This window comes from Dreissena polymorpha, chromosome 1 (assembly GCF_020536995.1).
Source record: "Dreissena polymorpha isolate Duluth1 chromosome 1, UMN_Dpol_1.0, whole genome shotgun sequence".
Taxonomy (NCBI): Eukaryota; Metazoa; Mollusca; class Bivalvia; order Myida; family Dreissenidae; genus Dreissena; species Dreissena polymorpha.
In genome coordinates this window covers 138,876,100-138,903,190 of record NC_068355.1, presented here as the reverse complement: position 1 = coordinate 138,903,190, position 27,091 = coordinate 138,876,100, and the positions used below count along the sequence as shown (strand labels likewise).

The 27,091-nt window shown below is 36.5% G+C and overlaps 1 protein-coding gene across 1 annotated transcript in view; it reads left to right on the top strand.

Moving 5' to 3' along the window:
- Nucleotides 1–1,102: 1,102 nt before the first annotated feature.
- Nucleotides 1,103–27,091, top strand: part of LOC127854910 (uncharacterized protein DDB_G0290685-like) — a 34,102-nt gene continuing 8,113 nt past the window's right edge. The window contains exons 1-5 of the mRNA XM_052390044.1: nucleotides 1,103–1,173; nucleotides 5,514–5,899; nucleotides 5,945–7,672; nucleotides 7,960–8,815; nucleotides 11,316–11,658. Coding sequence (XP_052246004.1) covers nucleotides 1,103–1,173; nucleotides 5,514–5,899; nucleotides 5,945–7,672; nucleotides 7,960–8,815; nucleotides 11,316–11,658 — 3,384 coding nt within the window. The remainder of the gene's footprint in view (nucleotides 1,174–5,513; nucleotides 5,900–5,944; nucleotides 7,673–7,959; nucleotides 8,816–11,315; nucleotides 11,659–27,091) is intronic.

The window sequence follows — 27,091 nt, the reverse complement described above, 5'->3', positions numbered from 1 at the left end:
CATTTAGGCATTACCACGTGTAAGTATAACCTTACATGCACAAACAACAAAATAAAAAATAATTTATTTTTATAAAATCCTCAATATCATCATTAATGATAAACAATGATAAGGACTCACATAAGACCAGTAATACTTCGAGAAAACCAGTTTTCGTCTGTCGGCTTGCGAAAACTGTTATTCAATACCAATATTTACTATTATTTCAGTTATAAATATGATAGATAATGTCAATTATTCATGTTAAAATACATAACATCATTTATTTAATACATGAAAAAAATAACAGTAACAGTCCGCATTGCTGTCTTTTCCTTGTCAGAAAAAAAGGTCTTTGATGTGAAAAATCCATTTACCGCTCAAAACACACCGTTTGCTCGAAATGCACTGTAATATAATCATTAGCAAACCCATTTTCCCTTACTTTCTGAGACATGAAGCTCATATAAAGAGAAAAAACAGTAAAGCAAACATACATATTTAATGAACTAGTGATCTGCACACGATTGTTTATTTGTTTTTGGTAATCTTGCTGACAGTGTCAGTATCATAAATACTGATAAAATTGGATAAGCAACGGGAGTTTAAAAATGGAGGATTAAAATGTATTCAAAGTGGCATATCGGACACGTATAGTTCTTAGTACAACGCGATTGAATATGTAACGTTATTTGTTCGAAATTATTGGTTTCAAACTCATTTATTCTTCAAGTCTTATGTACCAAGGCTTCTCTTGTTGAGTGTGCTTCAAAGGTTTATACTAATAGCCACATGTTAAAACTATGTTAGTGTACTTTTCTTTAAAAAAATAATCTTAGACGGAAATTTGAGCATCGTTTTTTGAAAACAGGGCTAAATGCATGTGCAGAGTGTCTTTGCATATTATCCTGTACCTTCGACAAAGGCTTCTCAGGAATGACACATTTCGCCTTTACTGTAGTTTTCGTTTTAAGGAAGTCTCATGTTAGAGAAAATCCACTTTAAGCCGAAAGTGTTGTTCGTGATTAGCCTATGCAGACTGCGTATGCTTATATGGAACGACACTTTGCGCATATGCATTAAGCCCAGTTTTCCCAGAACGAGGCTAGTTTTTATAAGCACCATGGCGGGCTTGAGGATGGATGACCGGGTGGCTTTATATGGCAGTGCTGAGCGATTCGGCGGAAAGAGCCGGCACTGACAAAAACGTTCGCTTGAAAATTTGTATTTTAAAATAATGGCAGAAGTTTCAAGCGTGGTGAGAATCCATGCGAGCTAGCGAAATTCAGGTCTCTATGTCTGAGGGCAAGGTCAGACGACTCAAAGATCAAATCTGAAGGGAAACCAATAAACCCTAAGAACTTTTTTTGCGGAGCATAAATTTTGGTCTGCCTTGATTATGTTCATTCGAAAATGCTTTTCTCCAGATCTAGGTCAAAGTTAAAGATCAAAATACTTCAAACTGTGTAAGCCGAATTTTTTGGAATATCACATAACTGGAAAGTATTGACAATTATGGCCTGCGATAAAACTAGGTCACTAGGGCCATTTTCAATGTCTAAATTAAAGGTCAACACATATTGTTTTTCAGTTTTGAGCAGTCAAGCCTTTGCCTAGCCTGTTCAAAACAACGTTGCAGAGGCTATTTTCATTGGGATCAAGAGTTCCGGATAAAAAAGCATCCGGCCCGTAGATCCGAGGTCAAGGTCACTATTTGGTTCATGATAAACATAAATTTCAAATATTATTAACCAATGATAAAGGCTTAGCCTTAGAAAAAAGGAATTTGTATACGATGATGATTCTACTGCTGATAATTAATATTAGTATATATACTTGTATGCTAATGATTGTTTAAATGATGGTATTTAGGATGAGGAGGAGGAGAAGGATGATAATCCTGCTTAAAGCTTGTAAGATATTGCATGGAAGTCAATATCATCATCATCATCATCATCATCAACATCATCATCATCATCATCATCATCATCATCATCATCATCATCATCATCATCATCATCATCATTATAATCATCACCATAATCATCATCATCATCATCATCATCATCATCATCATCATCATCATCATCATCATCATCATCATCATCACCATCATCATCATCATCATCATCGTCATCGTCGTCGTCATCATCATCATCATCATCATCATCATCATCATCATCATCATCATCATCATCATCATCATCATCATCATCATCATCATCATTATCATCATCATCATCATGATCATCATCATCATCATCATCATCATCATCATCATCATCATCATCATCCTTATTATTTCATTTTAAACATCAAACGCATGATAATGTTCAATACCAAAGATGTGAGGTGATGCAAGATTCCTTTCACAAGTCGGGGAATCAAACAAAACTTGCAGCTGTGGTTAAATAGAACAAGAGCACCGCCTTGCGGGTGCAGACCGCTCATCTATTTTCTTTTTAAAGGTGAAGGGACTCTCATTTTCAATCACAAAGGAGGGAGGAGTGGAGTGAAGAGGGGTGTATAGTGTGTGGTTGTGGACATTTATTACATTATCTTCCAAAAAAGCGAAAAAAAAAAAAATAAAAAAAAATCGGGGGGGGGGGGGGGTTTTGGGTGCGATGGTTGGACGGTATTTCAAACATAACCGTTTTAAAAAAAAAATGGGGGGGGGGGGTATAGTGTGAGGGTGTGGTGATAATTTGTGAGATGATCTTAAAAAAAAAAAAAAAAAAAAAAAAAATCAAAAAAAAAAATTGGGGGGGGGGGTGGGGGTATAGTGTGAGGGTGTGGTGGTCATTTGTGAGATGATCTTAAAAAAAAAAAAAAAAAAAATAGGGGGGGGGGGGGAGGGGGGGAGGGCACGGGGGATGGTTTGGGTGAAGTCTATTGTGGTATGTCAGGTAAGAGTAGTTTCATCAAAGTATCAATCAAATCTAATCATAAATAAAGAAGTTATGGCAATTTTAGCAAAATTTAATAATTTGACCTTGAGAGTCAAGGTCATTCAAAGGTCAAAGTTAAATTCAAGTTGCCAGGTACAGTAACCTCATGATAGCATGTAAGTATTTGAAGTTTGAAAGCAATAGCCTTGATACTTCGAGTGGATCGAAACACAAAATTTAACCATATATTAAAAGTTACTAAGTCAAAAAAGGGCCATAATTCCATAACAATGACAACCAGAGTTATGCAACTTGTCCTTTTACTGTACCCTTATGATAGTTTGTGAGTGTTCCAAGTATGAAAGCAATATCTATGATACTTTAGGGGTAAAGTGGACCAAAACATAAATCTTAACCAAATTTTAAATTTTCTAAGTATAAAGGGCCCATAATTCCGTCCAAATGCCAGTCAGAGCTACATAACTTTGCCTGCACCGTCCCCTTATGATAGTTCATAAATCTTGCAAGTATGAAAGCAATAGCTTTGATACTGTAGGAATAAAGTGGACCTAAACACAAAACTTAATCAAATTTTCAATTTTCTAAGTATAAAAAGGGCACATAATTCTGTCAAAATGCCAGTCAGAGTTACATTACTTTGCCTGCACAGTCCCCTTATGATAGTTAGTAAGTGTTGCAAGTATGAAAGCAATAGCTTTGATGCTTAAGGAATAAAATGGACCTAAACACAAAACTTAACCAAAATTGTCAATTTTCTAAGTATAAAAAGGGCACATAATTCTGTCAAAATGCATGCCAGAGTTATCTAACTTTGCCTGCCCAGTCCCCTCATGATAGTAAGTAAGTGTACCAAGTTTGAATGCAATAGCATTTATACTTACTGAGAAAAGTGGAACTAAACGCAAAACTTAACCAAAATTTTCAATTTTTTAAGTATAAAAAGGGCACATAATTGTGTCAAAATGCACGCCAGAGTTATCTAACTTTGCCTGCCCAGTCCCCTCATGATAGTAAGTAAGTGTACCAAGTTTGAAAGCAATAGCATTGATACTTTCTGAGAAAAGTGGACCTAAACGCAAAACTTAACCGGACGCCGACGCCAACGCCAACGCCAACGCCGACGCCGACGCCGACGCCAAGGTGATGACAATAGCTCATAATTTTTTTTCCAAAAATAGATGAGCTAAAAATGGTGCGTACTGTATTGAAATCAAAGCCGTATGAAGCCTATATGAGATTTGTTTCAACAAACAGCTCCATAACGGTGAGGGTAGGTTTTTATTTGTTTCGGAACATTTTTTTATATTCTTTCGTTTTTTTTCCCAATTTAACTAGGTTGTTTTATGACAGAAATCTTGGAAATATAGTTGCAACATATTTAACTTTGTATGTTTAAGCTCATTATGTAAATATTATAAATTATCATCGAATGCAGCAAAAACTGATAGAAAACTTAGCAAGGAATATCCAAAGCATGTTAAGAATCGCCACGAAAAATAGGTGAAAAAACAACAACAACCTTTTGTATAACGCCTAATAATAAAATACACATTTAAAACGGTTGTTGGCTGGTTTTGTACACCTACAGATAACAGTAAAATAACGCGATATCAGTCATTATCTACCAGACCGTGAATAGCAAGTCAATGAAAACTTAGTTGTAAACAGCCACGTGGAGGTAATGGAGTGGCGATCACTAACTGAGGAATGTTGTCTAACTGCATTTGCCCACGGCAATGAATAATTTAATGGAAATTATTTTACGGGATAGTTGTAATAGCTTTCCAGTGGGATAGTTGTAATAGCTTTCTAGTATTAAAGGGACTTGCTCAAATGTTGCATGTTTTGAAATATATAATTAATGCATTTCTTTTAAAGATGCAGGATTAGGAATATTCTAAACCAAATACAACAAGTTTAATTAAAGCATTGGCCTTTGCGTGGACATACACTCGAGACTTAGGAGGTAAAAATGCAAATGTGTTAACAACTTGTTCTCTTAAGCTTGTACATTTAACTGATTAATTTTGCTCACAAAATAACTCTCAAAAATAGTGTTTTTCAATTCGTAATTGTAAGATGGTAAGCTTAGCATTAACAAGGAATTATAGGCATCGAATCATGTTGACGTTCAATCATAATTTCATTCAAATAAAAGCAGTGGTAGCGAAACGAAAGCATTGTCTGAATCAAATTAAAGATTTCGTGATCCACAAAACGCTAAGGTCTCTTTGTTACAAAGAAATGTATATACAAAGGCTTTTCAACGAATCTGCACTCATGGAACTAACTTTAAGAATACTCAAAGACTTTAACGAGCATCCACAACCAGCCGCCGACATATCGAATAGTTCCCAACTGAGCGCCTTCTAGTCGCCAGCCACTAGTGCATGGTTCTTATTGGTTGTTTAGATCGCACACTTTCGTTCCCTCTTAGAAACTTGTCCTCGAGTACGATTCCATTTCATTTTCTTCATTTGGGTAACCAGAGTTTGTCATCGATGATTTGACGGTTGGCGATACTTTGTCGGCGACAAATATGTAGCATAGGCTGAAAACGAAAAGATAAAAATAAAGAGAATACTAGTTTTTAACTTAAGGCTAAGTATACGATGATGAGGATAGGAACACAAGTGATGAGGATAGGAACACCGGCGATGAGTGTAATAACACCGGTGATGAGGGTAATAACACCGGTGATGAGGGTAATAACACCGGTGATGAGGATAATAACACCGGTGATGAGGGTAATAACACAGGTGATGAGGATAGGAACACTAGTGATGAGGATAAGTACAGCACTGATGAGGATAAGAACACCGGTGATGAGGATAATAACACCGGTGATGAGGGTAATAACAACGGTGATGAGGATAATAACACCGGTGATGAAGATAATAACACTGGTGATGAGGGTAATAACAACGGTGATGAGGATAATAACAACGGTGATGAAGATAATAACACAGGTGATGAGGATATGAACACCAGTGATGAGGATAAGAACAAAGGTGATGAGGATAAGAACACCAACAATGAGGATTAGAAAACCGTAGATGAGGATAAGAACACCAGTGATGAAGATATTAACACCAGTGATGAAGATAAGAACAAAGTTGATGAGGATAGGAACACCAGTGATGAGAATAAGAACCCCAGTGATGATGAAAGGAACACCAATGATGAGGATAAGAACACCAGTGATGATGATAGGAACACCGGTGATGAAGATAATAACACCAGTGATGATGAAAGGAACTACATTGATGAGGATAAGAACACCAGTGATGATGAAAGGAACACCAATGATGAGGATAAGAACACCAGTGATGATGAAAGGAACACAAGTGATGAGGATAAGAACACCAGTGATGATGACAGGAACACCAGTGATGAGGATAAGAACACCAGTGATGATGAAAGGAACACTAGTGATGAGAATAAGAACACCAGTGATGATGAAAGGAACACCAGTGATGAATATAAGAACACCAGTGATGAGGATAAGAACACCAGTGATGCAGATAAGAACAACAGTTATGATGATAAGAACAACAGTGATAAGGATAATTACACCAGCGATGAGGATAATAACACCAGTGATGAGGATAAGAACACCACCAATGAGGATAAGAACACCAGCGATGAGGATAAGAACAACAGTTATGAGGATAAGAACACCAGTGGTGATGAAAGGAACACCAGTGATGATGAAAGAAACACCAGTGATGATGAAAGGAACACCAGTGATGATGAAAGGAACACCAGTGATGATGAAAGGAACACCAGTGATGAGGATAAAAACACCAGTGATGAGGATAAGAACACCAGTGATGACGAAAGAAACACCCGTGATGATGATAAGAACACCAGTGATGATGAAAGGAACACCAGTGATGAGGATAAGAACACCAGTGATTATGAAAGGAACACCATTGATGAGGATAAGAATACCAGCAATGCGGATGAGAACACCAGCGATGAGGAAAGAAACACCATTGATGATAAAAGGAACACCCGTGATGATGAAAGGAACACCAGTAATGAGGATAAGAACACCAGTGATGAGGATAGGAACACTAGTGATGAGGGTAAGAACAACAGTTATGAGGATAGGAACACCAGTGATAATGAAAGGAACACCAGTGATGATGAAAGGAACACCAGTGATGAGGATAAGAACACCAGTGATGAGGATAAGAACACCAGTGATGATGAAAGGAACACCAGTGATGAGGATAAGAACACCAGTGATGATGAAAGGAACACCAGCGATGAGGATAAGAACACCAGCGATGAGGAAAGGAACACCAGTGATGATGAAAAGAACACCAGTGACGATGAAAGGAAAACCAGTGATGAGTATAAGAACACCAGTGATGAGGATTGGAACACAAGTGATGAGGGTAAGAACACCAGCTATGACGATAAGAACACCAGTGATGATGAAAGGAACACCAGTGATAAGGATAAGAACACCAGTTATGATGAAAGGAACACAAGTGATGAGGATAAGAACACCAGCGATGAGGATAAGAACACCAGTGATGATAAAAGGAACACCAGTGATGAGGATAACAACACCAGTGATGAGGATAGGAACACCAGTGATGAGGATAAAAACACCGGTGATGAGGGTAAGAACACCAGTGATGAGGGTAAGTACACCAGCGATGAGGGTAAGTACACCAGCGATGAGGATAGGAACACCATTTATGAGGATAAGAACACCGGTGATGAGGATAAGAACACTAGTGATGAGGATAAGAACACCCCTGATGAGGGTTAGAACACCGGTGATGAGGATAAGTACACCAGTGATGAGGATAAGAACACCGGTGATGAGGAAAAAAACACCAGCGATGAGGATAGGAACACCAGTGATGAGGATAAGAACAACGATGTTGAGGATAGGAACACAAGTGATGAGGATATGAACACCAGTGATGATGATAAGAACACCAGTGATGAGGATAAAAACACCATCGATAAGGATGAGAACATCAGTGATGAGGATAGGAACACAAGAGATGAGGAAAGACAACAAGTGATGCGGATAAGAACACCATAGATGAGTATAGGAACACAAGTGATGAGGATAGGACCACCAGTGATGAGGATAGGAACACCCGTGATGAGGATAGTAACACACCTGATGAGGGTAAGAACACAGGTGATGAGGATAAGAACACCTGTGATAAGGGTAAGTACACCAGTGATGAGGGTAAAAACACCGGCGATGAGGATAAGTACACCAGTGAGGAGGGTAAGTACATCAGCGATGAGGGTAAAAACACCGGTGATGAGGATAAGTACAGCAGTGATGAGGGTAAGTACACCAGCGATGAGGATAAGTACACCAGTGATGAGGGTAAGTACACCAGTGATGAGGATAAGTACACCGGTGATGAGGATAAGAACACCGGTGATGAGGATAAGTACACCGGTGATGAGGATAAGAACACCTGTGATGAGGGTAAGTACACCAGTGATGAGGGTAAAAACACCGGTGATGAGGATAAGTACACCAGTGATGAGGGTACGAACACCGGTGATGAGGATAAGTACACCAGTGATGAGGGTAACTATACCAGTGATAAGGGTAAGTACACCAGTGATAAGGGTAAGAACACCAGTGATGAGGGTAAGTACACCAGTGATGAGGGTAAGTATACCATTGATGAGGGTAAGTACACCAGTGATGGGGATAAGTACACCAGTGATGAGGGTAAGTACATCAGTGATGAGGGTAAGAACACCGGTGATGAGGATAAGTATACCAGTGATGAGGGTAAGTACACCAGTGATGAGGGTAAGAACACCGGTGATGAGAATAAGTATACCAGTGATGACGGTAAAAACACAAGTGATGAGGGAAGAACTCCAGTGATGAGGATAAGTACACAAGTGATGAGGGAAGAACTCCAGTGATGAGGGTAAGTACACCAGTGATGAGTGTAAGAACTCCGGTGATGAGGATAAGTACACCGGTGATGAGGGAAGAACTCCAGTGATGAGGATAAGTACACAAGTGATGAGGGAAGAACTCCAGTGATGAGGATAAGTACACAAGTGATGAGGGAAGAACTCCAGTGATGAGGGTAAGTACACAAGTGATGAGTGTAAGAACTCCGGTGATGAGGATAAGTACACCGGTGATGAAGATAAGAACACCAGGGATGAGGATAAAACACCATTTATGAGGATAAGAACACCATTTATGGGGATAAGAACACCATTTATGAGGATAAGAACACCGGTGATGAAGATAATAACAACTGTGATAAGTATTAGAACACCGATGATAAGGATAAGAACAAAGGTGATGAAAATAAAAACATGGGTTATGAGGGTAAGAACATCGGTGATAAGGATAAAAACACCGCTTATAAGGATAAGAACACCGGTGATGAGGATAAACACACCGCTGATAAAGATAAGAACACAATTTATGCGGATAAGAACATCATTTATGAGGATAAGAACACCGGTACTGACGGTAAGAACACCGGTGATGAGGCTTACAACTTTGGGAGAGATTGAAAGCCGCTTCTCATGTTTAAGTCGGGCAACTCAATTGCTATATTCATCCCACCATTCCAACTTTCATCTGAAATGAAACTTAGGCAGAACAGTGTAAATAATACGAACTACTTCAATGAAGTCACGACAAACAACACAATTGAGTCATTTTACTGCGGTAATTTGTTGTAATCAACAGCGTAAAACCGCAGCTGATATGTGTCGATACAAGCTTACTAATGGGAAATACGATCTTTCGGAAAATCAAGTACATGCAGGTATTAAGGGTATCACGTTTACAGATTTTTCTAAACGTTTAAACGAAATGAAATAAACGAAACGATACCGTTTAAACGGTATCCATACGTCCGTTTTAAAAGCATCAGTGCCATCACATTTCCAAACTGAAAGTATTGATTATTTTTGAAAGTTATATTTAGTTCATAACCCATTCGCACAATGACGTCATATTAAAACCAACTGTTCTCGTCGTTGTCTAACCATTGGGTTACGCGTTTTCTACTTACATGCCGTTATATTTTGTAACAAAGATGAATTAATATTTAACCCACATTTCTTCAATAAGAGTACACCGGTGTTAATTTTTTTAATTGTTTTACTTAACAAGATGTACATCAAAACGAGTATCTGTTCATTAAATTAAAAATGAATGCCGATGAATAAACGGCGGGAAATTTTCCTCATGCACTTCATGCCGACGCGCGTTGAATGTTCAAGACGTTTAGGGGCATGCTCATGCAAGAAATAGCGGGAAACTTTTCCCGAGCACTTCGTGCCGATGCGGGTTAAATATTCAAGACATCTAGGTCGTACAGGTGTATTGTTATGTCTACGGTACTGTGAATAAGGGCCATCTGGCGCACGTGATACAAATACGAGTCTTTTTCAGCAGCTTTTAATGAGTTTTGCAACATCGTAATGTAATGAACTAAAATGGATTCTTTTGAAATTGACTGTCGTTTAAACGTTTACTGTTTTTGTAAACGTTTTTGAGCAAAACACGAAACGCCATCGTTTAAACGTTTCAACGTGATACCCTTAGCAGGTATTAAATCATTTTTTAAACTTCACAATGCACATAAGACGTTCAAAACACATTTCGTTTTAAAGGTGTCGTTACAGTTTTTTTGTAATTAAATAGAACAAGTCATGTGAATGTTTTAATTAATTTAAAAAAACATCGATATAGAAAGCCGCTGTGGTATGCGACTTCCTTTTGACTAATTATGTTTTTGTAATTCGAATTGTTTATTTCAAAAATTGCGTTTTGTATATTGTTTAGCAAGTTATTTTAGGTTTCACCACTAGGATGGATTCAAGTGATGCAATTAGTTACAGGAACATCGATGATTATAGGGATTGTAGTAATTACGGGGATTTCAGTAATTAAATAGACTTCAGCAGTTATAGAAACTTCAGGAATTATTAAGTCTTCAGCAATTACAGAGACCCCATGTATAAAATTTAGTTTAGTAATAACATGGTTTTCAGGAACGATCAGTATTTATTTTCAGGGACCTCAGGATTTATTGGGGCTTCAGTAATTACAGGGATTTCATTTATTGCAGGGACTTCAGTAACAACATATGTCAGCAATTATAGGGATTTCGGTAATAACGGGGTCTTCATTAATTACATGGATTTCATTAATTAAAGGGATTTCGGTAATAATAGGGTAATAGTTTCAGTAATAAGTGAGATTTGAGTTATAATATGGATTTTAGTAATTATAGAAAAATAAATATTTCAGTAATTGTAGATACTTAGGAATGACAGGGACTATTGTAATAACCGGGACTTCCGGAATGACAGGGACTACTGTAATGACCGGGACTTCCGGAATGATAGGTACTACTGTAATGACCGGGACTTCCGGTATGACAGGGACTACTGTAATGACCGGGACTTCCGGAATGACAGGGACTACTGCAATGACCGGGACTTCCGGAATGACAGGGACTACTGTAATGACCGGGACTTCCGGAATGACAGGGACTACTGTAATGACCGGGACTTCCGATATGACAGGGACTTCTGTAATGACCGGGACTTCCGGAATGACAGAGACTCTAGAAATGACATGGATTCTAGAAATGACAGGGACTTCAGAAATGAAAAGGACTTCAGGAATGACAGGAACTTCAGAAAAGACAAGGACTTCAGAATTGAAAACTTACAAATACTAAATATACGCTTAAAGCATAACACGATGCGCAAAAAAGAATACGTAAATTTCAAACGACATGTAACAAGTCTCAAAATTCAATTCGCAAGAAGAAATTCGCATACTAGAATCACAAAATGCAATTAGCAAAATGCAAATCGAAAAACCTATTCAGAAGTAATTCCACAATGTTTCACTCATAAATCAACATCACAAGCTAATTTGATAAAGAGATAAACCGGTAATTATGCAAAAAGCTTTTCTCCCAAACAAGATATTCGCAATAAACATGCGCAATTTTGCAATAAGCAAGTCGCATGGCGCATCGTTTTTTATACATTAAATCATATCCATTTTAAGTTGCTCGCTTGCGAACTGTTAAGGTTTTTTCATTTTCGCTGTAAGAGCCGCACTGACCTAGTTCTGGATCCGACAAGTGAGCAGTTATTAAGAGTCATAAAAATATTTTACGTTTAAATAAACAACCCTTACCAGACATGTAACAGATAATAAGAAGACGCGCGAACGGTTGTTTTGCTGTCTACATGTACACTGTCTTTTTACGATCTCTGCGTTATATGGTTACATTTTCCCACTAATGCATCCATTTTTAAAGTACACTTTCATAACCAAAAAAGATTATTTAATCTGAACTGACTGTATGTCAGTTTAACTGATGCATGTTAGCCCAAATACTATCAATTGGTGTCATATATTGTATGTTAAAGCATATAGAATGTGTGTTTTAGACGGACACGTGTGCGATGAATATGTTGAAGGCTTTATTTTCGGATGGTCTGAAAGTATAAAAAGTTGTTTGTAAAATTGACACGAACTGCATATATTTTTAAAACTAAAATTAAACTTTTTAACACATATTTTGCTCGATTAACAAGAGAAAAACAAACGAAAAACAAGTTTAACGCATGTTTCAATTCTATTGCATAATGTTGTTATATCAATTGTCAAAATACAAAAACGATTCTTTTTTCACATACACTATTCTTTTTAAATGTATTTCTTGACTAAAATGTGACTAAATAGCCCGTCCCTTTATTATAAGTTACACCTGAAGCCGAAATCATTTGTTTTTTACGATGTGTATTACAACAAGTTGATTTTATGGTTGGCATTGATGAATCGTTATTCCGCAATTGACCAAGTTACAGTGATTTCATTGAATCGTCGATTGTATTTGACCAAAGGCGACAGATGTCGGTACCGACAGAGCTACAGCGAAGTTAAGTACAGTTTAAAACCTGTGAAAACTTCTTAAGTTGTTTTCATGAAATCACCTGAAAATTATCACGCGCGCTTTAGTTCGTTTCATGCGTGAACGTCAGCATTACCACGCGTTCTTTAGTGATGTGACTTTAAATAAATTTTATATAGCAATACATTTTATCGTTGGTTGAGTGTGTTAAAGCAAGATTTATCAAGAACAATTTATCCTTATTTCTCTAAGTATTTTGCAAAACAATCTCCTTTAAATTGCTTTAGCTGTTCTTTATGATAATTCGCCATGACCATCGGTATTACCACTTATTTGATTGCTTATTGCTACAGCGTTTTTTCCCTTTGTTTCGCCATAACCAACAGCAAGTCGTCGACCTCAGTTTGTATCATGTTTGTATGTAATGTTTTTATGTATGTCCTGTCCTGTATAGGCAATTGATCTCTTGTCATTAATAACTGAGTTAGCATGTTTACGCGCTTTATGTCCTGTCGATGTTTAATGAGGGAAACTGGGGCGACCCTTCACGCCTATACGAGTTTTCTCACAGCGTGGCTCATATGTGAGTTTTCTCCAATTATGCTAAATGAATAAAGTGTTAGACATCTTGATCTTTATGAATACAGTAAATATCACCCAAAGAAAATGACTGTGTACAAGAAACTGTATCAATGCTTGGTTGTCGTTAAAGCGTGACAAATCAAAGGCGTTTAATCGCAAAATATGGACACAATGTATGTATCTATGTATTTATGCATCGTGTTATCGGTCGGGCGGGTACAAACTTCTCGTCCCGGCGCTTTAAATTTGTCGTTCTTGCGTTATTGTGGCCTTGAAATTCGCAAACGACACGTACATTTATTTGTCGTATCGGCGCGTAAATGTAGATATTATCCTTGCGTGTTTTCGTGTTGTCACCCTTCAAATCGATATGGCAAAAAAATGCCACCATGCAAATTACGATGTTGCGCCTTACATTTTATGGCTTGCGGCTTAAAAAGCTATGTTGGAAATGTGATCCTGACTACATATATGAATGTATACACTATAAAAACGTTATGGATCAGCTGCGTGTTAACAGATGCAACTATATCCTCAATATCATCACCTCCGGTATGGATTTAGCCAAACTACAAAAAAAAGGCGATTTTGGAGGGCCTTAAAGGGCACGGTGAACTCTTTTGTAAAAAATTCGTCGGGCGGTCAATTTTGTTTACATGAAGTGACTTAACTATGTTGTTTCTACGTAAATACTTACACCCAATTATCCATTCAGCATATTAAATGAGGTATATTATGTATTCAATATATTTGATATAAACATCAAGTGTTACGATATGCAACTCTTAAAAATTGTCAATAGCAAATAAAACACATAGGGTGTTGACAAATAAAACACGAAAAACAGGTGTCAGAGATCTATTTTAAAAGTGTTGTGCCTAAACAAGAAAGAGGCCTCATATTTTGAAATGGTGATGCACATTAAATGAAAGCCCCTCCCCCACCCTTTCTCTCTCTTCCCCAGCTCAACCCATACGGCCGTCATTCCAAACAAGTACGGTAATGAAAATTACATAGTCAGGATAAACTGGTCTTTGCCAGGAAAAATGCATAAGGCCAGCATTTTTTTGTTTTACGGGATTTTTTCAAAAAAATTGAGTCGTGGGGGGGAGGATAAATAAAAATAAAAATAAAATCATGAAAAGTGAGCAGTCTACCAAAAAAAAACTGTCTAAACCGATTATTTTTTTTATTTTTGAAAATTTAAAATTAAGCCAATTTAACCTTATGTTTACTTGCATTAAACTTTAAGTGTTTTATACATATTTTTACACTGTTGTAGAAGCTTTTTATAATAATAGTTAACATATTTTTATAAATAATTACATGTAAAAGCACCTTTCGCATGTATTATACTATGTTGCTTCAATATAGACCATTAACCACGCCAGGTGTGTAGTGTATTATAGTGATCGTTAAAGTTTTGTTGAGTGTTTATCATATGTATGTTTATAACAAGTATAGCATGCATTTGACTTAAATAAAAAGAATTGAAAACTTTTAAATTGTTTAATAGCTTTAAATATCAACTAATTTCATCCATGGGTGGAATATGCACACTAAAACATACTATTTAATATACAACAGACTTGCTTTATATCATGATAATTTGTAATCATCAGAAAAAATGAGCCACATGACGATAACAGCTATAGCCAATGAAAATCGCTGACGCTTTACAAGTCGAATTGGCACAACGAAACAACCCGTATTATAAACAAATTTTGAACAACACTTTCGGCAATCTGCGCAATTTTTTTTCTAATTTTGGATAAAATACTAGGTCGGCGGGTGAAATGTAAATAAAAAAAAACGAAAGTGACTTTTATTTTTATTTGTATTTTCCGAAAAATAGGGTCGGTCGCTCCCGTAAAACAGATCATAAAAAAATGCTGGCCTAAAGCGCGCAGAACACGCGCCTGCTTGAAATAACTAGTCATTAACTAATTGGAAAACCCATTTTCTTTGCACTGCAGAGACACGAAGTTCATAAAAAGAAAACACAGAGTAAAGCAAACATACATATTTAATGCAATGGGGTTCTGCACACGATTGTTTATGTGATCTTGAACATCTTGCTGTGTCTGTAACAAATACTGATAAATTTGGATAGCAGCGGGTGCAAAAACGCGAAGGATTAAACTTGATTTAAATTGGTTATTGGTGAATTTGGGTGAAGATCTTAAGAACTCTCCCATTGTGAAGGTCAACCCTGTGACCTCCCGGTCGATTGGTTTTGAACTCATTTGCTCTTCAAGCCTTATGTTCCAAGGCAACTCTTGTTAAGTGTTCTAAAAAGGGTCACACCCACAGTTTGAAACAATGTTCTTCTGTCATCCTTTGAAATCCTTTGAAAACATGATCTTGATATTAGCTGCAGCGTTGTATCGGCATATAGCGCTGAATGGCGGAAAAAGCTGGCCCTGACTATCACTTTGGCCAGGATTTTTTTATTTTAAAGTAATGGCAGAAGTGCCAAGCATGTTTAAACTGCATGGGCGCTCGAAGTACACAGGTCTCTCGGAATAACCTCGATGTTATACGGCTAAACGGTGAAATCTGAAGACACAATCTATATTGAGCACTTTTACGGAGCATACCTATGTCTTGCATGGCTTCTTTTAGCTTGCGGGTGACTATCTCGAGATCAAGGTCAAGGTTAAAAGTCAAAACACTTAATAAGTAAACCGTATGTGCAGCATAAATAGTATGTCCAATAACTGGAAAGTATCCACAATCATGGTCTTCCAAAAACAAAGTTACAAGGGTAAACGAACAGTTCTCAATTCAAGACAACCAAGAATTGTATTTCAGTTCTGAGCATTCTAGCCTCTGTCTGCCCTGATCGTTTTTTTTAAACTTCTTGGCAGAAGGAATGACCATTGAGATCAAGAGTTCCGTGAAACATCATGCCCATTGGATCCGAGGTCAAGGTCACTAGTTTAAGTCATAATGCACGTCAATTTTCAAAGATTGTTTATCAATGCTTAAGACGGAGGATATCTGTGAATGCATTTTCATACATATGAGCCTCGTTCCGGGAAAACTGGGTTTAATGCATGTGCGTATAGTGTCGTCACAGATTAGCCTGTGCAGTCTTATCACAACACTTTCCACCTAAACTGGATTTTCTTTTTAAGGAAAAATAGCATACAAGAGGAAAGTGTCGCCATTATTAGCCCGTGAGGATTGAACATGATAATATGGAACGCCATTTAACGCAGATGCAGTCAGCCTAGTTTTCCCAGAACGAGGCTCAAATGAAGATTATGATGAAGCAGCTGATTTATAATATAAATATGCTTACCATTATGATAATGTGCATGTTGTTGTTGTTGTTGCTGCTGCTGCTGCTGATGATAATGATGGTTATGATTATGATTATGATGATTATGATGATGATGATGATGATGATGATGATGATGATGATGATGATGATGATAATGGTGGTTTTGGGTGGTGGTGGTGGTGATGATGATGATGATGATGATGATGATGATGATGATGATGATGATGATGATGATGATGATGATGATGATTATGACGATGATGATGATGATAATGATGATGGTGATAATTATGATGATGATGGTGGTGGTGGTAATTATGATGATGATGATGATGAAGAAGAAGAAGAAGAAGAAGAAGAAGAAGAAGAAGAAGAAAACGATGATGATGATGATGATGATGATGATGATGATGATGATGATGATGATGATGAGATGATGATGATGATCCCGCGCATTCCGAACACCAGTCAAAAAGCTAATCAAAACAGCCGTAATAAAATAGTCTAGTCTGCTTAATAAACTCATAGCCGTATGAAAATCGTTACATCTCCCTAACAAATATGGTAGGGTAGGAGTGAAAGCTTTTTTCTTTACCTGTTTATTAACATTCTTAAGATATATACCACGTTAACAATAATTTTTAGTGACAGACATCATGCAAATATATTTGTGACACATTTTTCTTATATGTGTGAATATATTTAATTACAATCGAACGAGCAAAAACTGACAGAAAACTCGACAATGAATATCAAACACATTATAAGAATCGCCACGAAAAGTAAGTGGAAACAAACAACCTTTTATATAACGAATAATTTTAAATTACAAATTGAAAAAAAAAGATAAAAGGATGATTGGGTACACCCACTGAGATCAGTGAACTCATGTGATATCAGTCATTCTCTACCAGACCGTGATACGCCGCCTCATTGAAAACCTGGTTTTAAACAGCCACGTGTAAGAAATGGCGTTGCGATCACTAAATGAGGAATGTTATCTTACTATATTGAAAATTGTTTATTTGCAATAGCTTTCTAGGGTTTAAGAGACTTGCTAAAATGTTTCGTGTTTTGAAAATATCATTAATGCATTTGCTGCAGAAAGTTCAGTATTTTAAAGATTCTAAACCAAATATTATGTATACAGTTGAATTAAAACATTTGCCTGCAGGGACTCAAACTTGAGACGCATGAGATAAAAATGCGCATGCGTTAAATACTCGGCCTTTTAAGCGTGTACATTTAATTTTATTTGGTGTTTTGAAACGTTAAATTATACACGTAGTTTACAATATATGTTTTCAAAAATAGCACTTAAACATATTTGTTTTCGATACGCGTTTTTTAAGCTTAACTTAGCAATAACAAACAGTTTTTAACTTTAAATAATGATGACATTCAAGGAGACGAATACTCAAAGAAATGCGATGGTAGCGAAGCGAAAACATTGCCTGCTGTATGCACATTTTGGTTTCGTTATCCACAAACTGTGGTCTAAATGTTCCAAAAACAGATTACCATGGTCGCATTTTCTGCTTTCTTCAATTTACATAATTTTATAAATGTATATACAAACGTTATTTAAATAATCATGCACTAATAGAACTATTCCAAATAACAATTATCAGATCGCCAACCGGTCGCCTACCAATCGAATAGTTGCAAACTTAGCGCCTACTAGTCGCCAGCTAGCGGTTAATGGTTCTATATGGTCGTAACTCAACCGCAGATTTTCATGCGACCGATTCGGGACAGTTCCCCGAGGGAGATACCAGTGCATACCTTAAGGTTCTTAGAGTTTGTCATCGACTGACGAAATTTTGAAGGTTGTCGATACATCGTAGGCGACAAATTTTAAGCATAGGCTGAAATCGAACAACAATTTTATAAAGAATACAAATGTTGGCCATATGGCTGACTATCCTGTGTTGCAGATAAAAACTTGGTTAGCCTCTTCTCATCTTCGTGTCGGACAAAGCAAACATGGCTTATTCTACAAAGATTACTAAATTATATGCTTATCCCACTATTTCAAGCAATTTTCACGTTTCGTCTGCAAAGTAACTTAAGCAAAACACTGTTTATTGCGCGAAATATTTTGAATGAAGTCAAGATAAAAACTTAATAGTGTAGTTTTACTGAGTTATTTGGTTGTATTCAACGGGGTCGAAAAACAGCTTATTTTGTACGAGTTTATTTCTGTCAACACAAGCTTGCCGGTGGGAAAAACGGTTCACAGGACAAGCAAGTATGCAAAGTTATTAAAGTCAGTTTTATTACAGGGATTTAGTAATTACAGGGAGTCAGTTATTACAGGGATTTCAGTAATTACATGGACTTCGTATTCATACACATTACACGAACACCAAATAAACACCGAAAGCATAACACAATGCTCATGATTTGCAAATTGCAAGTCACACGTCTGAAAATGCAATTCGAAAAAGCAATTCGCATTTAACACAATATAATTTCGAAGTCATTCCATAATGTTTCATCAATAATACATTATCACAGGGGAATTCGAACAAACTATCCAATACACCATATTGAAATGTATTATTGGCAGTACAGACATTTGAATCGAGCGTCATTTATTATGCAATAAGTAAAAAGCATTTCCTCAAAAAATGATTTTGCAAAAGTCAAAGCGTAAATATCAAAAGGCAAGTCGCATGTCTCACCGGCTTTCTTAACATAAAAGCATGACACACCATTATTTCATGTACGTTGTAAAGACCGCACTGAACAAGTTTTAAGTAGCTGCGCCCAGCTCGCTTGTATAAACAGTAAGAAACTATTTTACGTTCTTAATAATCGATATAAGCTGGGATGCGAGCCAACGTATTTCCTCATTCACGCTTTGCACGTTATGTCAATTATTAACACAACACACAACACATTTTAATGGGCGGCTAACGATCCAATACAATTGTATTAACAATTTTAAATAAAGGTCCATCCAGCATAATAGACAACGTCACAGCAATGTCTGAATGTGTAATTTTGATTCATGCATGCGTTTTTTGTGCCGTCTGCATGTACACTGTATTTCACTCCAACTGCGTTGTATGATTACATTTTTTTTTTAAGCGCAGACCTGTCCATGGGCTAATTTTGCAACCAAATTAGCTACGTAAACCTGAAATGACTGTATGTCAGCTCAACTGATAAGCCCAATGTCGACCGAGTTAGCAGACATTTTGAATAGCTTAATAGAATACTTATAATCTATCATATCTATGTATCGATAATTAGAAACCTAAACCCCGATTATTACTGCCGCGTAAATACATGTATTTTTATTCGACAGTTACTTGGTATTGTATTTATCGAATTATTTATAATCTGTTTTTTTTTTCTGCGCATCTTTCTGAATAAATTATTGACTATTCCAACTCGGAAGAAAACTTCCGTCATTAGGCACGAATGAATAAGTATGAAATAATATTTGTCTGTTGTTATTGAGGCAGTGGTTCGAGCGCGTTTCATCTCGGCGAACCTGGTTTACTCCCAGCTTCTTGCGCATGCGAGTTTAGTTGCTGGTCATCGTACTGAACAGATGGTGTTTTGTCTGGAAGCGCCTCCCCCTTCTTAGCACAAGACAAGAAGAAAATTGAAAGACTTGTGGAAAAATACCTAGCGGGTAATTGCAGATATAATTCAAACAAACGATATATATTTTAAAGATATGTCTTTTCTAATATGTGAAAACAGAGACGTTCCCTATTATATAAACACATGTAACCGAGAAAGTGTTATTACAATGTGTACTACAACCAGTTGATTTACGGTTGACATTTAATTAATGTTTTTTCCGCACTCAGATACAATACTTTTATTGAATTGTCGATTGTTTTTGACCAACAGCGACACATGACGTTGCCGACAAAACTACACGTAGTTGTTGCAACCGGTGAAAACTGTTTTGTTCATTTCATTAGTTCACGTCAACATTATCATGCGAACTTGAGTTAATTTCATGCGTGTCGGAGAACATTATCACGCGGGCAATTCAAGTGTATCACTGGGCCTACAAGCTAATCAACTAATTACTCGCTGACTTTGGATACTTTTAACTTGGCATAAATGAACGGGCGTTTTTCTTTATTTAAAACTTAATGTAAAAATACACATTAACTGTTCGTTCTTATTATTTTTAATTGTAAATAATTTGTATATAATTATAATTTTCATAGTTGGTTTTTGTGTGTTTAAGTCACTTTTGACAAGAACAATTACGCAAAATGTCTACTAGCATTTTAGGAAACAATCTCTTTTAAAAATGCTTTCGCTGGTTTTTAGGATAATTCGTCATGACCATCGGCAACATCACATAGGTATTCATTGCGATAAAGCTGTTTTCGTTTAATTCGCCATAATGACTAGGAGAAGAGTGTTAATGATTGATATAGGTGTAATATTTATATTGTATGTATGTACAAGATTTTATCTCCTGAGGCATTTTGAGCTTTATTGTCCAATATTTTAAATCTTTTCTGCCATATTGTAAACTGTCAATATATAATCGGCAATACAGTGGTTGACGCCAGACAAAAGAATCGAAGGAAACGAAGCTCTTACAATCGAAATAATAAAATGGCTACTCTCCACCAGCGCCTGATATTTTAATCGTTATGGAATCAGAACATTTCACCCAAAGAAAATGTCTTACTCTGAAGGTTAAACAGATGCGTTGATCTGTATAGTATTAAACATGCTTGGTTGTCTTTTTGACGAATCAACGGCCCTTACATGTGAAAAATGGGAGCAAGAAAAAGACATGCATGTGTCTTGCTGTCGATCTTCTTCGCCATAAAGCGCACTCGCAAAAGACAAGTTCATTCATTTGTCATATCGGCGCGTAAATGCACATGCCGTTCTAGCGTGGTGTCGTCTTGGCGCACTTCAAATCCATCAACACACCAGACAAATATGACATTAATCAGCCGCCATATCAAATGTGATGCTTTGAACTATAATTCTTAGATTGCGGCTTAAAAATCCATGCAGAAAATGTGATGCCGTCCACTTGTGTGTATGTATACAGTACTGCAAATATTATGTATCAGCTGCGTGTTAATGTTCCGACTCTATTTCCAATATCATCACCTCTGGTACTAATTTCGCCAAACGAAAAAAGGCGAGACATGGGCCTTAAAAGGGGCACGGTAAGATATTTTGTAAAAATACTTCGGGTGGTCAACTTGTTTACATATAAGGTGATTTAATTATACTGTTTCTACTTAAGTTCAATTAGCACTTCAGCAAACTGTCAAGTGATATATTCTATAAGATATTATTGGATTTATATATAAAGTAATACTGAATGTTACTGTTTACAATTGTAAATAGCCAAAAAACATGTTGGTTGTTTCTGTATTCAACGGAGTATTGACAAAAACGGAAAGAATAACGAGACCTGTTTTAGAAAGGGTTGAATGTAAAATATTGAAGAGTCGGGTTTCATATTGTAACACGGTGGGGCATAAAAATGGAGGCCCCCTCTTATGTTATTCTGCTTTAGCTAAATTCATACTTCTTGTAAGTTCATTCATTTAAGTCAGAAAAATAAACATGAAACGCGCGTGCGTGTTACAATTGTCTGCACCAGCCTGCTGGAAATCACATGTCATTCAATCATTAGCATACCCATTTTGTTTGTACTGCAGAGACCTGAAGTTCAAGACAAAAGAATTTTAAAGCAAGCAAACATATTTAATGCAATGGGGTTCTGCACACGATTGTTTATTTGATCTGGTTATAGTGCTGACTGAGTCTGTATCATAAATAGTAAAAATTTAAATACCAATAAAATTGGATAGCAAATGATGCAAACACTCGAAGGATTATAATTTATTAAAATTGACATGCAACGTGAGTGTATATGTGTATATGTGTGCGTTACGAGTTTTGAAATCCTTGTTTAGCTTAAACTTATTTACTTGAGCTCGATTGCATCGAAAGTCTAAGGCTTTTTGAAACTATCTCGAGTCATTTCTTTGGTAGATCAATGTATAGATGTATTTTGGGGAAATCTACAGAACTCTGCCACTATGAGGATCGCCCCATTACCTCCAGGTCGCTTGGTTTCGAACTCATTTGCTCTTCATTATGCCTTATGTAGAATTTTAAAAAGTTCATGCCATTTTTTTAAATAATGTTCTTGAACATTCATTTGAAAAACTGATAATTGATGGAACGTTTTGTAAACACTATGCCCGGAAACTCTGGATCAGCAGACGATTTATTGCATCTATCTTGAGAAGTATTCCGGGGTGGTTGATGTATCACGCTTGCGTGCCCGTCTTACGGATAAGTGATCGGAAATCTTTCACATCGAAATATTGTGCTGAGCAAGGTGACGAAAAAGCAGGCCCGCAACAGAACTTTGGTCACGGGTTTCGGATTATAAAATAATCTCAAAAGTGCCGAGTATGGTGAAACTGCGTTCGCGCTCACAAATTTGAGGTATCTAGGTCTAAGGTCAAGACAATTCCAATCAAAGGTCAAATATAAAGGATAAAATCAACCCTAAGCACTTTTCAGCGGTGACAAAAATTGTCAAGCATGAATTTTGTTCTTTTGAAAGTGCCTATCTCGAGATCAAGGTCAATGTTTAAGGTCGAAACACTAAATACTTAAACTGTATGTGCAGCATTGAATGTATATCCAATAACTGGAAATAATTCACAATCATGGTCTGCAATAAAACAAGGTCACTAGGACAATTATCCAGGTCTGAATTCAAGGTCAAACACATTTTGCATTTCAGTTCTGAGCAGTCTATTATTCGTCTACTCTGGTTGTATTTTTAGCTCGGCTGTTTTTGAAGAAAACCGAGGTATTGTCATAGCCAGCTCGTCCGCCATCCGCGTCGTACTAAAACCTTAACATTGGCTCTAAAATCATAGTGTTTCCAACAACAACTTTCAAACTTCTTATGTAGATGCACTTTGATGAGTTCTATACGCCACACCCATTTTGGGTCACTAGGTCAAAGGTCAAGGTCACTGTGACCTCTAATAAAAAAACTTCTGACAAGCTTTCATTCATTTAAAACTGCACTCACAGCCGAGCGTTGGCACCCGCTATGCGGTGCTCTTGTAAACAACTTTGCAGAAGACATTTCTATCGGGAGCCAAATTTAAGCATCAGGCCCATAGATCCGAGGTCAAAGGCACTCTTTTAAGTCGTATTAACGCACAATTTCAAAGATTTATAATCAATTTAAAAGAGCATAAATTTGGATGTATTTTCATATAAAAATGATAAATCATCGCCATCGTCATCATCATCATCCTTGTCGTCATCATCATCAGCGGCGTCGTCATCAAAATCGTCATGCTGTTAATGCTTATATGCCTCGTATCCTCAAAACCGCTTTAACCTTAGAAATAACAAATCAGTACCTCTTATCCAAGCATTAAGTGAATCATATCGATGCTAATTTCTGCCAACAAATATACGTGAGCGGAATGCCCTTACGGCTGTCTTACAACAAAACTATAGTTCTTAAATTCCAACAATATATTTCGACTTTCGTTTTGTACAAACTCTTCTCATAAGACTAAACTGGCCTACCATATTTGATGTTATTGAGTACCCTTCCGTTCCTGTTCTTCGTCGTTGCATTCGGCTAACTTTATTCATACTGTATATTTAATATATAAAAGTATATGTTGTATCACTTCATGCACAGTTCAATGTATAAACGCTGTAATTCTGCTTCCAATTGGTAATTGCTTTTACTGGTCACATGTGCTAATTTCCTTAACGCTCTATGAACATACATAAAGAAGAATTTGTACTTTTTTAGAAACTTGTTTTCTTATCCGTTATTGTATGAGTGTAATTTACGTGTTATATGCAAAGTGTAATAATAAATACTGTTTAAACCAAAAAGCAATTTGATAATAAAAAACACGAATAATCAAAGAAATGGCAGCGAAACGAAAGCATTGCCGGCTCAAGAAAAATAATGGTTTCGTTATCAGCAAACGGTCATGATCTATGGTTACAAAGATAGATAAACAAGGTGTCATTTTATTTTTTGTTCAATTTACACAATAAATTAATGTAAATACAAACCCATTTCAAAACACTGTGCAGTCAAATCATTTATCATCATCATCATCATTATCATCATCATCATCATCATCATCATCATCATCATCATCATCTTCACCATCATCATCATCAATCCTTTGGCCGGTTTTTACGTTTGGGAGGACGATACAGAAAAACTCATCCAGTCAGGTCTGTTGTGTGCTGCTAAGAGTAATTCATCCATCGGGAGGGATATCCACTCTTTAACATTGTCCATCGAGCTTTTCTTCTATTAGCCTCGCCGTCGAACTCCCTCTAGCGTGTCCTGGAGAACAATCTTGCACAAAGAGTCGTGCCTGGTGACGTGTCCAAACAAAGCCAGCTAATACACGTGTCTTATTGTAGACGTCATAAGGCTGACTTATATGCATATTATGCAGTTGTATTTATCGAAAAATGTGCGTTTTTCTTCTTTTTTTTTAACAATATACATTTGAACAAGTGTGCATTTTTATACCACACTTATATAGCGCCCTTTTCATACTCGAGATGTGAGCTCAGAGGCGCTTTACATTTTTCCCTGATGACTGGGTCATAGGTCGTCCGTTAACATCTCGGCGCAGTATGCAGCCACGGCACATTGGCTTATTTCCCTCACAGGTACCCATTTATACACCTGGGTGGATAGAAGCAGATGTGGGATAAATTTCTTGCTCACGGCAGGATTCGAGCCCGGGACCTCTCGATCCTTAAGCCAGCGTCCTACCATTAGACCACTGCTCCTATGGCGTTGTATTTTGAATAAACACATTTTGTAATAGCTGATTTCCATAATAAATCGAATACATAGTTACTGTCTTATGATAGCATATTAATATTGGAGTCGGATGAATTTCGACAAGAACGTCTTGGCAGCCCTCAAACTGTTGTCATGATACAGAGATATTTATTATGTAGGTAATTCACTTGTTCTAAAAATTTTGGTCAAACTTAAGTGAAAAAAATTATTTCCTCAAACTGCCAAAAGAGTCAATTTCTATCAAATATATAAAACAAAGAACTGTTTGGCAAATCCAATTTAAACCACAAAAGTGACTTTTTAAAAATTAAATGTTCATATCACTAAGTAAAGAAGATTAATTTGCAATAACACTACGATAACTATTATTGATACATAAATATGCAATGCTTAAATAACAATAATACGTCAATTTATAGTAATTAAGCATTACATAATGATATTAGTATGACAAAATAATATTGGTTGGCTACATCGGTTTTGTTTTCATATTAAATTACTGATGACAAACATAAAAAGTATGTTAAATTTATAGCATTCATTTTGCTGACAAAAAATAATAATTGACTTTGTAGCTGAAAAGTAAGTACCTGTCTCCATTGGCGCTTCATCAATTTGAACTTTTGAATTAGGTAACATAACTGCAACGCACAGAATTTTGACTTATTAAAAAATGCTATATATGTCTCAAAAAAGTACCAATAGGTGTAGTCATTGTATGGATTAATATTTTAAGAGTAATAGCGTGTTCAATATAATGTATTTGCAGTAATATTTTCGAAATAATTGTAATGCGGGTACACCATGGTATGTAAAGAATTTCAAAACATTGCGCGCAATCACGCATGAAAGCGTGGTATACACTTCTGTCATACAGATCAAGGCGTCCTAAGTTTGTGTTGTTTTTATTTACATCTGGTTTCAATACCAGCCATGCCTAGATATGCCTTGGTTTGTAAATGTGTGTAATAACAGTAAAAAAAACATGTTATTTATCAAGCAGATGTGGTGACATATGATGCTGCTTGTGCATTATTAAAATGAAAATACCCCGTGCCAAAAGCGGGTAAAAAAAAACTTTTTTAATCAGAAGGTATGTATGTTTAATTGGTAACAAGATATGATCAACGGTATTTTCCAACAGCTTATTATGAGGGATGATATACTTCATGTTTGATGTATCCCAATAGACGCTTTGCGCAACATTTAAAGCATTGCAACATATGTCACATTTAACTGCCTAATTACTTTTCTATGTTTATACAGGTCATGGGAATGATGCATTTGGTTCAAATGCTCTTGCAAAAAAAGCATAGAACTGTGCCAAGCGAATTGCTTTTCGGCTAATTATGTTTTTGAAACTTCGCATGCTTTTTGTGTTTTAAATATCGATATTTCAGTAATTGAAGTGATTTCTGTATATTACTAGGACTTCACGAATACATGAATTTCAGTTATTACATGGATTTTAAAAAGCTAAATTGTTAAGAGTAATTACATGGTTTTAGTCATTACTAGGACTTACGTAATAACATGGGACTTCGTATTCTTACACACCACA